The sequence below is a fragment of the Lissotriton helveticus genome, chromosome 4_1 (genome assembly GCF_964261635.1).
Source record: "Lissotriton helveticus chromosome 4_1, aLisHel1.1, whole genome shotgun sequence".
Taxonomy (NCBI): Eukaryota; Metazoa; Chordata; class Amphibia; order Caudata; family Salamandridae; genus Lissotriton; species Lissotriton helveticus.
Genome location: NC_136063.1, coordinates 167,512,221 through 167,527,221, shown reverse-complemented (window position 1 = coordinate 167,527,221; position 15,001 = coordinate 167,512,221). Strand labels below are relative to the sequence as shown.

The 15,001-nt window shown below is 48.9% G+C and overlaps 1 protein-coding gene across 1 annotated transcript in view; it reads right to left on the bottom strand.

Annotated features, from left to right (window-relative positions):
• Nucleotides 1-421: 421 nt before the first annotated feature.
• LOC144827087 (protein brambleberry-like) overlaps nt 422-15,001 on the bottom strand; it is a 184,138-nt gene continuing 169,558 nt past the window's right edge. Inside the window, exons 12-13 of the mRNA XM_078685531.1 lie at nt 2,340-2,437; nt 422-824 (exon numbers count right to left, since the gene is read on the bottom strand). Of these exons, the coding sequence (XP_078541657.1) occupies nt 686-824; nt 2,340-2,437 (237 nt within the window). The 3' untranslated portion in view covers nt 422-685. The remainder of the gene's footprint in view (nt 825-2,339; nt 2,438-15,001) is intronic.

The following is a 15,001-nucleotide window of genomic DNA, read 5'->3' as shown; positions in this document are numbered from 1 at the left end:
TTAATTTTTTTAACCTATTAACACAATAAACTGGTTTTATGGAAACAAACGTGTGGTGCAGCTACCTGAAAATTTGAGGGAGTCTAGTAAGATGTCCCAACCGCCACACACATTTTATTTCAATTTTATTTACTCCTTTTGGAGACGGCAGAAATCTCACTATCCAATGCTCTAAATGTATGGGATTTTTTGTACCCTTACTTTTCCAAAAAAAGAATATTAAAATTGCACAACAGACAAATGTGTGTTATGGTGTAAGTCACAGGTGCAAATACTGTAGCTCTCACTTCCAGGTAAGCAAAGAGCAGACATTCTGTCTATGCCAAATGTTTGCTAGAAGTGCTAGGTGGTCTTAAAATGAAGTGAAAAACACAGATGTATCAAAACTGAATAGTTTATTCACAACAACTATTTAGTATTAATGTACAAGAACATAAAAAGTCACATTCAGAATAAAAGGTGCTATTAAAAAGTGCAAAGTGGAGAAACTGCTATAATCCAACATCATCAATGAACCACAAGTCACACCCTCCTCTGTACAACAGAGGTCACTTTCCTCAAGATAAGATCCACTTAGAAGTAAGAGCTTTAAAAAGTTCAGAAAGACCATAGCTTAGAAAAGGATAGCTTAAGTCCATGGCTCAAGAGACTGTGTGGTGAAGTAGGCACATGAAGCTCTACACCTTCAAGGAGAAGCATAGGACACCTGCCCTGATGCATGGACGTGGCAGAACACCTGCCCAGTGACTGCCTTCTTTCGACATGGCTGCCCTGCCTTAGTTGTTGACTGGCACAGTTGGCGCGGAGACATGGAAGAATGTGACCTGGATTAGAGGAAAAGGTACCAAAGTACAACTTAATTGAGCACTTTTCAACATCATCCCTACACAATGCAACACCCTCATGGATGCTGGCATGTTGGATTGGTAACTAAAAAGAAAATAAAAGGAACAAAAACTATTTAAAAAATAATAATTTAAGTGGGCAGGAGGAGTAGAAGCAATAGGGGCAGTAGCAACACAGGGGAGGATAAGTGGACGCAGAAGCTACAATGGGTAAGGTGCGGGGTAAGGAAGAAACACAGAAGCGTAAGCAACACAAGGGAGGGCAGGGGATGCGGAACATGGAGATGAGGAAAGCAAAATGGAGTGCGAAAGTGAGGAGGAAACAATAACAGGAATAGAGGGTACGGTTTGTGGGGAGCACTAGGGAGAGGCACTCTGGCGACATAGCAACAGTGAGTGCAGGTGGAGACAAGAACACGAGGGAGACAGCTCAAAAACACATGCACTCTGATGGACTGCTTTAACACAAGAAAAAAGTAGTGCTTGAAAAGCAAACAGTGGAAGCAGAGATGCCAGCTATTCATAGAGATGGTAAAGAGGAAATGCTTCATGGGAGGGAGAAACAAGACTGACAAGCTGGGACATGAATATGAAGCAGGCAAATGCATGTGACAGGAAAGTCAACCAAAGGGCTGTCTTCCAAGCTCCTCTGTTCTTGGAAAGCCTCAATATGTCTTGCAAAAGTGACAGCATGCAGCATCTAGTGGCCTCAACTTGAAAAGAAATGTGTTTAAGAGCATGCAACACTCCTATGGGTATACAACAGTGTCACTTCCTGATGACATCAGACCTCAGGAAGCAATGACATATCGCATGATGGTCTTAAGCCCAATAGGTTCATGTAAGCTCAAAGCACCAAATGCAGCAAAATTCCACACATGGCTCGCCCCACTGTGTGGTAGCTATGGGAACAATTTTATTCAGTGAGACCTTGCTTGAAGTTCGCTCGTGCTAACCAACCGGCTTCTTTGTTGAATACTTTGCTGCTCCTTGCTTTGGTAAGGAGAGCACCAGACCCTGCTCTAGACCAAACGGGAAGGGGTTGAGGAAGCCAACCACCACCTTGGGTGAGGCAAACTTGGGAGCACGTGTATGGGGGTGGAGAAGTAGCACAAGATGGAGCGAGCTGGAAAATATGCACACTCTCATGGAGTCTTATAGTCATGCAGTTCCCTAAAAGTGAGCAGTAGAAGGACACAAGTAAAGAGGTTATGCTCCAAGGGAGGGATAAACAAGATGGACAAGGCAACAAATAATAAGCAAGTAAATGGGAGTGAAAATAACGTCAACCAATGAGCATACTCAAAGGGCGTGTAAGTTCTTTGTAAGCCGGCAACAGGTCTTTTGCAACCAAACAGCTCACACTATCTGGTAGGGTCGACTGAAAAAGAGGAACTTAGCCAAGGTATTCCTATCTGGAGCGTTTGGAAAGCGCTGCATGGACAAACATATGGCTAGGCAGAGGCAGGCACCACAGTAGCGCTTCATACTTACATGTTGCTGGTGAGAGACATGTTGGACATGAAAGCTTTAGATTCTGAAAGAGCATCAAACACTGTGCCCAAGTGACGCGGAGTGACACCGAGTATTGCCTGCGATATGAAAACATGAAGTAAAAAGCAGTTTATATTTGTCCGGACATCTAACAAGGACACTATAAAAACAAATCTCAGTAATAGAGCCTACTATGGTTATCCCTTAAAATCATGTGCATGTCTTGGTACAGATTCTCTATAAAAGGAAGCATTCAACCCAAAGCTGTGGAAGAGTTTTCAACACCTCTACAGGAGCTCAGGAATTAAGTGACGACAACAGTAGACTTCTCTTCAAGGAGCACCAACAGTAATCAAAAAGAACCACGAAGCGCCTCGAGGATATAGTCTCCTCCTCTGCCTTCTCTACCTCCATCTGTGAGATAGATAGAGAGCATGCAATAGAAAGATTAACCTCACCCTTATTATACTTACCTGTTCAATTTGTAGACATCCCAAACAATGGGTATTCTAAATTTGTGTAAATCGGAATTTTGGGATCCAAAATAACAGTAGGGTGACATTGTATACTTGAATTTTTTTACTGTGCCCCAGCCTATGCACCCTAATGTTAGTAGGATCCAGACAGGCATTGTCATTCAGTGCTCACTCATTCTAAAACACCAAAGCACAAATCGCAAACCACGTCGAATGGCAAAGCGTGAACTCTACTCAGTGCGTTCTGGTGTTGGAATGTCAATTCTCAGAGGTAATTTTATTAAAGACAAGGAGGCTAGCATTATGCAAAAGCTTTTATTAACCACTTCTGAGCAGCACCTTAAAAGCTTTCTAGAACATACATGAAGTCACAATAACTAGAACTCCAAACACTATTTAAGTCAATAACATTCCAGGCTCATCCTCTTTTTTTTCTGTTTCTTCCTTGATGTCTTCTTTCTTCATTCCACTCCTACTGATCTTCTCTTAAACTCATTGTCCATCTAAATCAAAGATATATTATCAGATTTGAAACCAATAAACTAATCAAAGCACAAATGCTAGACTTATACACATGAATCGAGAGGAAGTCTTTGAATATTCAATCTTTTATTTCAATCTTATACTGGACAGCCAATACAGCCAACGAGTTTCACCCGTGGCGGGCTTCTTCAGGGCATCCAAAAGGAGAAGAGCTCCTCTAGAAAGTGTTTTCGGTTTTGGTTTAAATAGTGAGAAAAGAGAACCACAAGCTGTGTCTGTCAAATTTATTTTATATGCTCCAGGGGTAACAAAAGATTTTTAGAAAATATTCTTCCTCCAAAGCTTGAATGTTGTGCAGCACCAACTACAACTGTTTGGCAAGAGTAAGGCACAAACTGCGCTAGTGATGTGAAACAGTCACTACAGATACAATTGGAAAGCGTTGTTCCAAGTGTATCCAAAGATTTCCTCTCGACTCATGTGTACAAGTCTAGCATTTGTGCTTTCAGCACTTTAAGAGTTTATGTTGCCTCTCAGAGCTTTTTCTTTCGCATTCGCAAACTGTGTGGATCACAAAATTCGCTCATTTGTGGATGTATGAAAGGCTTTGTAGTTGCAATTTTAAGTAATAGCAAAAATTGCTATTACCTAACATTGGGACCACATATAGGGAATCGCAGCACATGTACCCAGCATTTTCTAAATGCAAATCGTGCATTTAGGAAATTGCTACTCCATCAACTTCAAGTCAATGGTAACCATGTGCAAATTTTGAAAACGCATTTTTCAAAGTGCCATGTAGCTCACGCATGCGCCTAGGGCATGTGTGCGCTTTATATGTACACATCATTTTTGTGGAGTGCTTTGGGGGGCTTAGGCCACAGGCACTCTTAGCTTTGCATTTGCTAATTTGCGATTACCAATTAGGTAATCGCAAATTAGCTATTGCAAAACCATTCGCACAAATGGGCCTTTATGCCCATAGGAACGAGTGAAGTAGTATTACCTAATCGCTATTACCTATTTAGTGAATCGCTATTTGGTAATATTAAGTAATTGCTAAATCTTTTATGATTCCTTACAGGCATTGCATTTTGCGATTATCAAATTGCAATATGGTAAAATTAGCTATTTGGTAATCGCAAAATGCTTTTTTGGGTTTCACCTTCACAGCGCTTGCGCTGTGCTTATAAAATCTATTGTTTGTAATATAAATTTAAAAGGGGCTTACATCTCGCCTCCTCGCTTTCCTGGCTTTTCATTGGTTCCTGTGCTTGCCACTTACTTTTCCATCATTCCTATTGGCTGTAGCATATTTCCCTGCATTTACCAATGCTTGTTCCTTCTGGGCTTCTCTTATCAGGTTCCTTTAGCTGAAATACTGTTAACATCCGCTCTGATGAAACTATTTTTTTTCCATAAAGTTTTGTCTCTTTCTCTTACAGCAGATTTATATAGCGCAACTTATCACCCGGAGAGATTAAGTGATTTGCCCAGAGTCACTGGTTGTTGCGGCGCAGAGACTTGAACCGGGATCCCCAACTTTCGAGTCAGGAGCTCTGGCCACTGCTCCACATTCTCTTCACTTCCGTGATACTTATTTATTGTTGTCAAACTGACAGACTTTAAATCTAGTAGTTATTTTGAACCGGCTAACAAATTTAATCCAACACAAACATTGACGTCAGGCGGAAAAATACTGCTATTTAGGTGAGTGTGCGAGGGCGCAAAGCTGCTTATCTCCTTCATTCCACAACACACAAAAGGAAAACTCCACTCTCGCTATGACGTCACTTTAATTGCGCATTGTATAAAGGACAGGTGTAACACGTGTTAGTTTCCACAGGTAAGACGGGCACAAAATAGGATCTTCTTTCTCCCAGTCGTCATAGGAAATATTAATTTTAAACAGTTGGTAGCATATCATCATCAGCAATTACATAGAAATGTTCTACCACACTCACATTTAGTGGCCCATGAAGTTAGAACGGAGGCCAATCGCGCAGAGTTCACTCATAGCTGAAATGCCAGTTTGGCTAGAACAAACTGCTCACCATGTGTTGTGGTTTAGCCACCAGAACAAGGTATCAAAGAAAAAAATCATAATTGATCTTTCATGAAATACCAGAACTAGATAACTTTAGTTATCTGTAACTGATTTGGAACAGCATAGAGTTCAGAAATTAAATAAAAGTTTTTAGCTCTTGCTTTACAATGCACCTGTCTACATTACCTTTTGGTACCAATTCTGTACAACATACATCTAGTGGGCTTGACTCAGCCCCCAAGAGCAGCATTTCGCTCTCAATCCATGCTTTGTCTGTTTGGTGCAGTTAGCTTGCGGACAACAGGGTCATGATTTGACTGGTGCAGTAGCACCGGGGCCAAAAGTTGTCATAACGCCACTAAACATTTTTTTGTTTGTTTTCAAAAACCTTTATTGAAAAAAATCAAGGCAGACAGTACATCGTGCAATATACAAACAGAAAGCAGGTCAAGCGCTCCATTATACATAAGTGTCTACTGTCAACACAGTAGATTAACATGAAGAGAATGTCACAACTCCATCACAGCAAGGACCCTCCCTCATGGGAAAACACAGATTGAGCGTTGTCAGTAATGAAGAGCGAAGGAGAAGGGGGCGGAAGAACACAGAGCAGGGGGGTGAGGCAGTCACTGACCTGCACTGGCGGCCGCAGCGGACCCAGGGCCGGCGGGGGGCGCAGGAGAGGCAGCGCCACTAGGGTGAGAACGGGAAAGGAGGTAGGCAATCAAAGGGCCCCAGATGTCAACAGGTCGGGACCTAGCAGGCATCAGATCCCAGAATTCCAACAAGAGAGTCTGACACCGAGATGCATCCTCCAGCCAACTCTCAACCTTGGGAGCCGGCCTACGACCCTAACACATGGCCACCCTACGCCTAGCAAGGACCAACAGCATCACGATCAGGTGGTGGGAGGCGTCAGGGCAGAACTTGACAAACCAGAGAAGGCACATAGGTGGATCGGGGTGCACTATCGCGCCAGTAATATCAGAAATGGTAGAACACACCGCCCTCCAAAAATCTGAGACCCTCAGGCAAAGCCAAGCAAGATGAGCAAAATCTGCCGCAGGAGCGGCACAACGCACACTATCTCCGGGAGTGAGCCAGAGCATATGAAGCTGCACCGGGGTGCGGTAGAGCCTATGCAAGTACTTGAAATGGATCAAACGAAGCCAGTAATTTGGTGACAACCTCTTCATCTGATTACAGCAATAGAGCCAGTCCGCTGGCGAGATGTCGGTGCCAAGGTCAGCAACCCATGCCTCCCGAGCACGATCAGAGGAGACGGAGCGGACGCCAGAGTGAGGGCATATAGTTTGGTGACTAATTTGTGTGGGGACGAGGAGTTATAAATGAGATACAGAGCCGGCATGTTGGCTGGGGGTTGAGGGAAAGTGGAGTGCAGCTTCCAGCACATAGCGTGCAGCTGGTAAAATAGGAGCGTGTCCTGTGGCCCCAATGCGTCAGGGAGTGTAAAGAAGATGTTCTCTGGATAGAGGTAAGCCACCCCCGTCAGGCACAAGTGCGCCGCACTCCTGGACATGCAGGAGGCCTGGAGTGAGTGAAAATCCGGGTGGTTAACTATGGGCACGGAGTTAGCAGAGAGCAAGGGGATGCCAGACAGCAGACGCAGGCTAGACCAGGCCAGGCCCATCGAAGCGTCCCAACCGTTTCGACCTCAGACCGAGGGCGTACTGCGGGCGCAAACAAAGCTGTGGACAGAGGCCAGTGCGCAGCTATATCCGTCTCAACGGCAACGTGATAAGGAGAGGGATGGATCCAAAAATGCAGGAAGCTGGCCTGAGCGCACAAAGCACACAGCTTGAAGTCAGGCGTGCCCATTCCGCCGGCAGACATGGGTAAAGTAAGGATATCGTAAGGTACTCTTGGTTGTTTACCGCCCAGACCAATGAAATAATTAGGGAGCGTAATTTGTGGGAAAAAATGAGGGGTGAGGGGGATAGGGATATTTAAAAACAAGTAGAGAAATGTTGGAAGGACAACCATTTTGGCGATTGCGACGCGGCCCGCCAATGACAGTGGGAGGCGGCTCCACGATGGGATCCTGGATTCCAGCCAGTCTACCGCACAGCCAAAATTTGATCTCCACAGTTCATCCAGATCCCTACTAAGCCAGATGCCCAAATAGCGCGTGGGGCAGGAAGCCCATACAAATGGAAAGTCGAGTGAGAATGGCACAGTGGCGTCAGTCAGTGGTAAAAGGACCGACTTACTCCAGTTTACTTGGATGCCCGACAGCCCACCAAACCGAATGATCTCGCGGACAAGAGGGCTAAGGTTCTCTTGGGGATGACAAACAAAGCATAATGTCATCCACACACATTGAGACGAGCAAGGAACGGGACGAGAAACCAATACCCCTGTGGGTATGGTGCTGTCGCAACCTGGCGGCCAGGGGCTCCATCACTATAGCAAAAAGCATAGGCAATAGCGGACACCCTTTACGCGTGCCACGAGTGACAGCGATCGGGTCTGAGACTTGGCCGTTGATATGGAGGCGTGTCGAGGGGTTGGTATAAAGCAGCCTGACGTTGCGCAGGAAGTGGTCACTGAAGCCCATACGAGGCAAGATGTAAAATAAGAAAGGCCACTCCAGCGTGTCAAACGCCTTTGTGGCGTCCAGCAGGGCAGCCACAGCCAGTAGGTCAGGATTAATTTGATGCAATACCGAGAAAATCGTGCGAAGGTTGTGGGAAGTCGCCCTTCCGGGGATAAAACCCGATTGATTGGGAAGGGCAATGGTGGGCATAAGTTAAAGAAGGCGGGAGGCGATCAACTTGGCAAAGATTTTGACAGGGGGCGGGAGGAGTTGCGACGGTCGAATGGCTTATCGGTTTAAGAAGAAGGGTTAACAGCGCCTCGAACAGGGAAGGCAGGAAGGAGCCGGTGTCAAACGAGTCGTTATACATTGCAGCTAGGTGTGGTTCCAGGAGATCGGCAAATGTTTTGTAGAAAGAGGCAGGCAGGCCATCCAATCAAGGGGCCTTGTCTCCGGGTAAACTATTAATGGCTGCCAATATTTCTTCTCTGGAGAAAGGTTCATCCAGGAATTTACAATGGTAGTCTTCCAACCAAACCAATGCGATGGAATCGAAATATTGATCAAAGTCCACCCGTGGCAGGGGAGTGCCAGCGGAGTAGAGCTGAGAGTAAAAGTCGAGAAAGCGGGACTGAATGCCATCCGGGGAGGTAGTCCTGTCCGGACCACCGTCACTCAAGCCTGTGACATAGGAAGCGGCGCGCGGCGGGTGAAGAAGGTTGGCGAGGGTGCGCCCGGGGCGGCCCCCCTCACCAAAATGGCGCGCCCAGCCCTCCCTGCCCAGAAAGGACAGTTTGTGGCCAGCCTCGTCGGAGACTTCATTGTGTTTCTAACGCAATTGCGCCAGTGTCTCTGGACTGGGATTCGCAGCCTGGGCAGCGTCTAGGTCCCTGATCTCCTCCTCCAGCTTCGCCAAAGTAGCCCGGATAGAGCGAGGGACGCCTGCCTGCTTAGAAATACACTCGCCACGAATGACTACCTTAAAACCCTCCCATAGGGTGGAGGCAGACTTCACCAAGCCCACATTGAGATCAAAGTAATTAGAGATCGCGGTCTGAATGTCGCACAGAAGACGGAGTCCCGGAGGGCGTTAGGGGGAAGGTGCCAAGTAAAGGCCCGCCGCGGGGCATGGGGAGGGCGAAGACGGATCTGGACAGGCGCATGGTCAGAAAAGGTGAGAGCCATGTGCCTCACTTCGGAAAGCCAGGACAGAACGTCCGGGGAGGTCAGCCAAAAATCTATCCACGACCAACAGCCCCGCGTGCAAGTGAAGCAGGGGCCCTTCCGCACATCAGGATAGGAATGGCGCCAAACGTCATATAGAGCATTATCGGTTAGAATAGATGAGAGCTGTGGCAGTGCGTGCATGGGACGAATGGGAACCTGACCGATCCAGAGTCGCAGATAGGGTAACATTGAAGTCCCCGCCCCAAATGATCGCCGCAAGAGGAGATGAGTTGCCAAACATAGTTGAAGTCAGCGTTGTCACAATTGGGGCCATAGACCGCTGCAATCATAACAGGTTGTGCCAGCAGTAAACCTTGAAGAATCACATCTGCCCTCAGGGTCGAGGATCACCCAGTCAGTCTGCCAGGGATGACCCCGCCTTATCAGAATAGAGACGCCCCTGGCATACGAGGAGTAAGTGGCACAATAAAACGTAACATACGGAGTTAAGTGCAAGTGACCATAGCAGCAAGCACGGTACAGTGTCAATGGTGAAACATTGAAGTACAGTATGAAGCAGCAACACTGCGGCAAAATGAAGCCACCACCTCAGTAGAGGAGGAAAACATCCCTCAACCCCCCCCCCCACCACCCCCACCCCATTCCTGCACAAAAACCACAGACCAAAAAACCCCAAGAAACCCATACACCCCACTCCAACCCCCCAATCAGGCTGAGAATACCACCCACCCCACCCCAGGGACCCAGAACTTGGAGTGGGTAACAAAACATCATAAGTGGGAATCATCCCAGTGGGTGCATGGCAGGACTCAGCGGACACCCCTGCAAGAAAGCAGGGTGGCCAAGCTCAGGTTAGATAGTGGCATCAAATACAGATAACATGCTGATCAAAAGACAGTCTGCACAGTCCGTCAGTGTCACTGAGGCGGCTAGCACCATCCTGTGGGGACTTAGAAGAGGGGGAACGAGATTCTCTACCATTCTCTTAGCAGAAGCCAGGGCCTCCCTTAGGTCGGGAAAGATGGAGATGCCAAGCTAGAATAGAATGGCGACGTCAACGACAGATCTCATGAGAAGCAAAAAAAAAAAACCCATGTTGGTCATTGTCACTTAAGCGGTCTGCAGGCTTGTGCGAAGACCGAAAGGGGGGTAAAAGAATAACAATAGTGTCTGCACAGTTAGTCGTCACTGAGGCGGCATCCCTGTCCAGCTGAGACGTAGAAGGTAAGGAGCGAGCGCCTTTGTCCAGTTTTTTGGCACATGCCAGGGCCTCTCTAGGATCGGGGAAGACCAGTGTTTTTGTGCCCTGCCGAACTCGGAGTTTCGCCGGGTAGGCCAGGGAGTAAGAGACCTCGTGCTTCTGAATAATGTGCTTTGCAGGGAGGAATTCTCGCCCGGCAGCTTGGACTGTAAGGGTGTAGTCCAGATAAAAGGAGCGTACGTTACCCTGATGGTTGATAGTGCCCCTGTCGTGAGCAGCTCAAAGAATAGCATCACGGTCCCGGTAATTTAAGATCTTGGCAATGATAGGGTGTGGAGGCAGCCCGGGGCCTGTGCGAGGACCAAGGGAACGATGGGCACAACCCACAATAAAGACAGGGGAAAGGACATCTCCGAAAAGTTCCCTGATCAGTTGCTCCACAAATTCCTCCATCTTTGAAATATTGGTGGATTCTGGAAGTCCTGTGATGCGGAGGTTACTTCGACGGGAGCGGGCCTCCAAGTCCTCATTCTTATCCCGTATAAGCGCCAAGACGTTGTCCATTTGGAGGAACTTATGCCGGTCCTGAGTGGCAGCATCTTCAACGCCCGACACTCTGGATTCGACGTGGAGAATCCAGTTGTCATGGGAATCGACGCGGGCCTTCACCGTGTCCAGACGCGCTGAGAGTTGGTCAAGCTGGGCAGCTATGCCCGTCACAGTAGATTTGATGTCCAACATGATAGCCTTGAGGTCGTCCTCACGGTTAGAGGGGGCATCCATGGTAGCGGCGGAGTCAGCACACTCGGGGCCCGCACCCTCCTGAAGCACGGATTTTCGGAGCTCAAAGGCTATCTTAGGCTGTTTCGAGTCGTTTTCCCCATGATGAGTCCTCGGCAGCGGGGGGGGGGGGGTGGGGGGGGGCTGGGAGCAGGGGGGGTGGACACGAGGCTTGCAGCGATCCAGAAGGAGGTAGGTTCACACAGACCCCAGCAGCTGGCAGCGAAGAGCAAGAAGAGGCAGGGGGTCCAACCAGTGGGACCACCAGGAGATGAGGGGGGGAGACCCCCCGGAGCGTGTGAGGAACTCGAAGCACCCAGAAGCTGGAGAGGGCGTGGAGCCACAGGGACACAATCAGAACAGGCTCCCTCCGCAGCACCCTGTTCCGGAGGAAGGCATGCAGGAGACAAGATGATGTCAGATTAGGTAAATGGAGGCAGGGGACCCATTTCGCTAGGCCCGCAGTCTATGTCCCCTTAGGAGGTGAAGGAGCAGCAGAGCAAGCCTATAGCACAGAGCAAGATGTAGCATGCGTAGTCAGATTAGCGAGAGTGATCGTGATCCAAAGACTAGGCTCCTGGGGAGGCGCGAAAGGTCAGGGCCGCCAAGACATTAATTATGACAGTCCAATGGAGCAGCGAGGCTGTGACCGCAGGCCCCCGCAGACACCGCCAGCAGTGTGATGAAGACAGCAGCCCAGATGGTGGCCTCAGTCGCCTCCGCAAGGCGCCAGGGATGAAGGAGGTCAAGACCAGGGGGGGGATAACACGAGTGGACAGCTGGAGACTAGGCACAGACGGGACGACCCCAGGAAGGCAGCTGACGGCAGCACCCACAGCTCCCCCACACCCACACCAGCACCAGCACCAGAAACAGTAGAAGAAGAGAGGACCAGCGGCGGACCCAGCGTGCCGCAGGAGTCGGGAGGAGACCGATGTAGAGCCCAACACAAGGCCGGCACCGGGACCCCACAAGGAAAAAAGGCCCCTGCAGGTGTGTACTCAGGGCTGCAAATAACAGTCGTAGAAGCCAGGCGCCAAGGCACAGAGGTAGGACCAGCTCGGGCCCCGGGTATAGGGAGTTCAACAGGAGAGTCCAGGTAGAAATCACGGCCCTGCAACGGAGGCAAAGCAAATCCCAGGTCCAGCCAGGTCCCTGCGGGAGACGAACAGGGGGATGGGGGGGCACTCAGCTTCCCAGGGGCAATGCAGGCAGGGAAGCACAGGGGACCGCTGCCCCGCCACCGGGACCAGGAGGAGACGGCCCAGGAAGTGATAGCTGGTAGAATCCACAACCAGCCGGGCACAAACAGGGGGGACAGTCAGTCAGGAGGCAAAGCACAGTTGGGTCCCCCCAAAGAGGAGGCGTCCGGGGGCACCCGCAGCCGCAAACACCTCATCAGGTGAAAGGAGGGACCACCACACCAGAGGGCCACAACAGAGGCCAGAATGACAAGCAGGAGCCAGACGGAGATGAGGTCAAACTCGAGGCCGGCGCTGGAAAGTCAGAAGGCCCCACAGCAGATGTCCACAAACGCCCCCCGCAGGCGCCAGGCGATGGGGCACGGTAGCAGCGGAGATCCAGGCCCAGACGGCAGGCAAGCCGCAAGCATGATCCAGATGGGCCAGCAGGGAGGCGCCGCAGCTCAACAGCAGGGGCAATGAGGGTCCAAGGCCCAGCCGGGCCGCAGCAGCAGACAGGCGGGGGGCACAGCACCCGGAGGGGGGTAAGGCAGGGGGGGGGGTAAGGCGGGTGGGGATGCACGGGGGGTCTGCGGCCCGTGTCACCGGGTCTTGACTCGATAGGCCGCCATTAACGACGGTCAGAGGGGGCAGAGTAACACAGCGGCAAGGCCGCAATACACCTGACCTGGCGGTACGGCCAGCGAGCCCCCAACCACGCCAGCACAAGCCCCCCTGATGCGGCGCCATTCACCCGGGACACCCTGCACAGGATCTCGGGCTTCAGGGCCACAGCAGGAGGCACCAAAGGATCGAACGTCCTCAGAGGGAGTCACCGCAGCCCACATAGGAGCCAGAGCAGAGACCGGCCGCCGCCTCAGCGCGATGTTTCTCATCCGCCAGGCCAAGCAGTAGGACAGAAACAGCACCAGTCGATCGCCCGTGTCGTGGAGAGTCAGATATCAGCGCAGAAAAGCAGGTAGGATATGAAAGCCTGCAGGATGATGCCGGATATTGAAGCTTGGCCGGCAGAGCCCACTAAAGTACAGCCATTTTGCAGCCGGCCAAGCCACGCCCCCACGCCACTAAACATTGATTATTTCTATATTTCACAACTAAACAGGCAGTCGCAAGTGTAGTTATCTTTCAGGCACTAGGGTCATGATTTGAATGGTGCAATAGGTGCAGTGGTACTGGGCACACAAGTTGTCAAAACTCCTCTAAATACCTAATATTCCTATAGTTTACTACTAAACAGGCAGTCACAATTGCAGTTATCTTGCCGTTAAAAGGGGCATAGTATGAATGGCGCAGCAGGTACAGTGGCACTGGGGCCAAAAGTTCTAGGGCCCCCACTAAACACAGATTATTGCTCAATTGTACTATTAAACAAGACAGTCACAAACACATTTATCTAGCAGGGACTATGGTCATTATTTAACTTGTGCAGCAGATGCAGTAGCACCAGGACCAAAAGCTCTATTCACCACCCCACTGAACACAGATTGCTGCTATATTTTACTACTAAAGAGGCAGCCACAAGTGCAGTTATTCAGCAGGCTTTTGGGGCATGATTTCAATGGTGCTGCATGTGCAGTGGCACAGGAGCCAAAGCTCTAAGCTTATCAGTAAACACTCATCATTGCTATATTTTACAACTACACAAGCAGACCAGTGCAGTTATCTTCCAGGCAACAGGGTCATTATTTGAGTGGTGCAGTGGCATCGGGCCCAAAAGTTGTCAGAATGCCTCTAATCACCTAATAGTGCTATATTGTACAACTAAATAGGCACTCAAATAGTGCAGTTACCTTGCAGTTAAAAAGGGCTGGATTTGAATGTTGCAGCAGGTGCAGTGGTCAAATTCTCTAGGGACCAACTTGGTGCAGAATATTGCTTAATATTACTACTAAACAGTGCAGTCACAAGTGCAGTACTTTAGCTGGGACTGGGGTTATGATTTCAATAGTGCAGCAGGTGCAGTGACACTGGGGCCCAAAGCTTTAGGAACCCCTCTAAATGCCAAATATTGCAATATTTCACTACTAAAAAGGCAATCACAAATGCAGTTATCTTGCAGACCCCAGGGCATGATTTGAATGGTGCAACAAGTGCAGTGGCAGAGAGTCCAAAAAATATCAGAGCTTCTCTAAACACAATATTGCATCAATTAATTCCATTATTTCCATCATATATATATATATATATATATTTTAATTTAGCTGTTACTTACCGGCACTATACCACTAGTAACAGCACAATATATTGTCTTTTTGTACATAAACAAATTAGAACACTGACAGACTTTCTGTAACTTACGTTGTAGAACGACTCCACAAGCCACAACTTATAATAAAAACAGCTTATTAACCATATAGGCGAAACCTAATGCATTTACCAATGCTTGTTTGATATATGTATCTGAAACAAGAGTTACCCTTCTCACATGGAACCAGGATACTATCATATAGCAGGGGACAGTGGTTTCTGTGGAGTATGTGTTTGATGCTTAATAAATGGAACGCCCAATGGCATATTCTTGTGTGGGAGGTGAATGTCAGGAAAAGAATCAAAACTATACACTGACGGGTCGATTCCAATCTCGGTCGGTCAGCCCTCCGAGACGTGTCAGTAGCCTTCCCTTACGGCCGAATCGTATCAGAAGCAGAACCGTCCAGGCGATGAAGTACGATGTGGAAATGTGCCAAATTCCCGACTGACACGTACGCTATGAATCCATTCACATTTT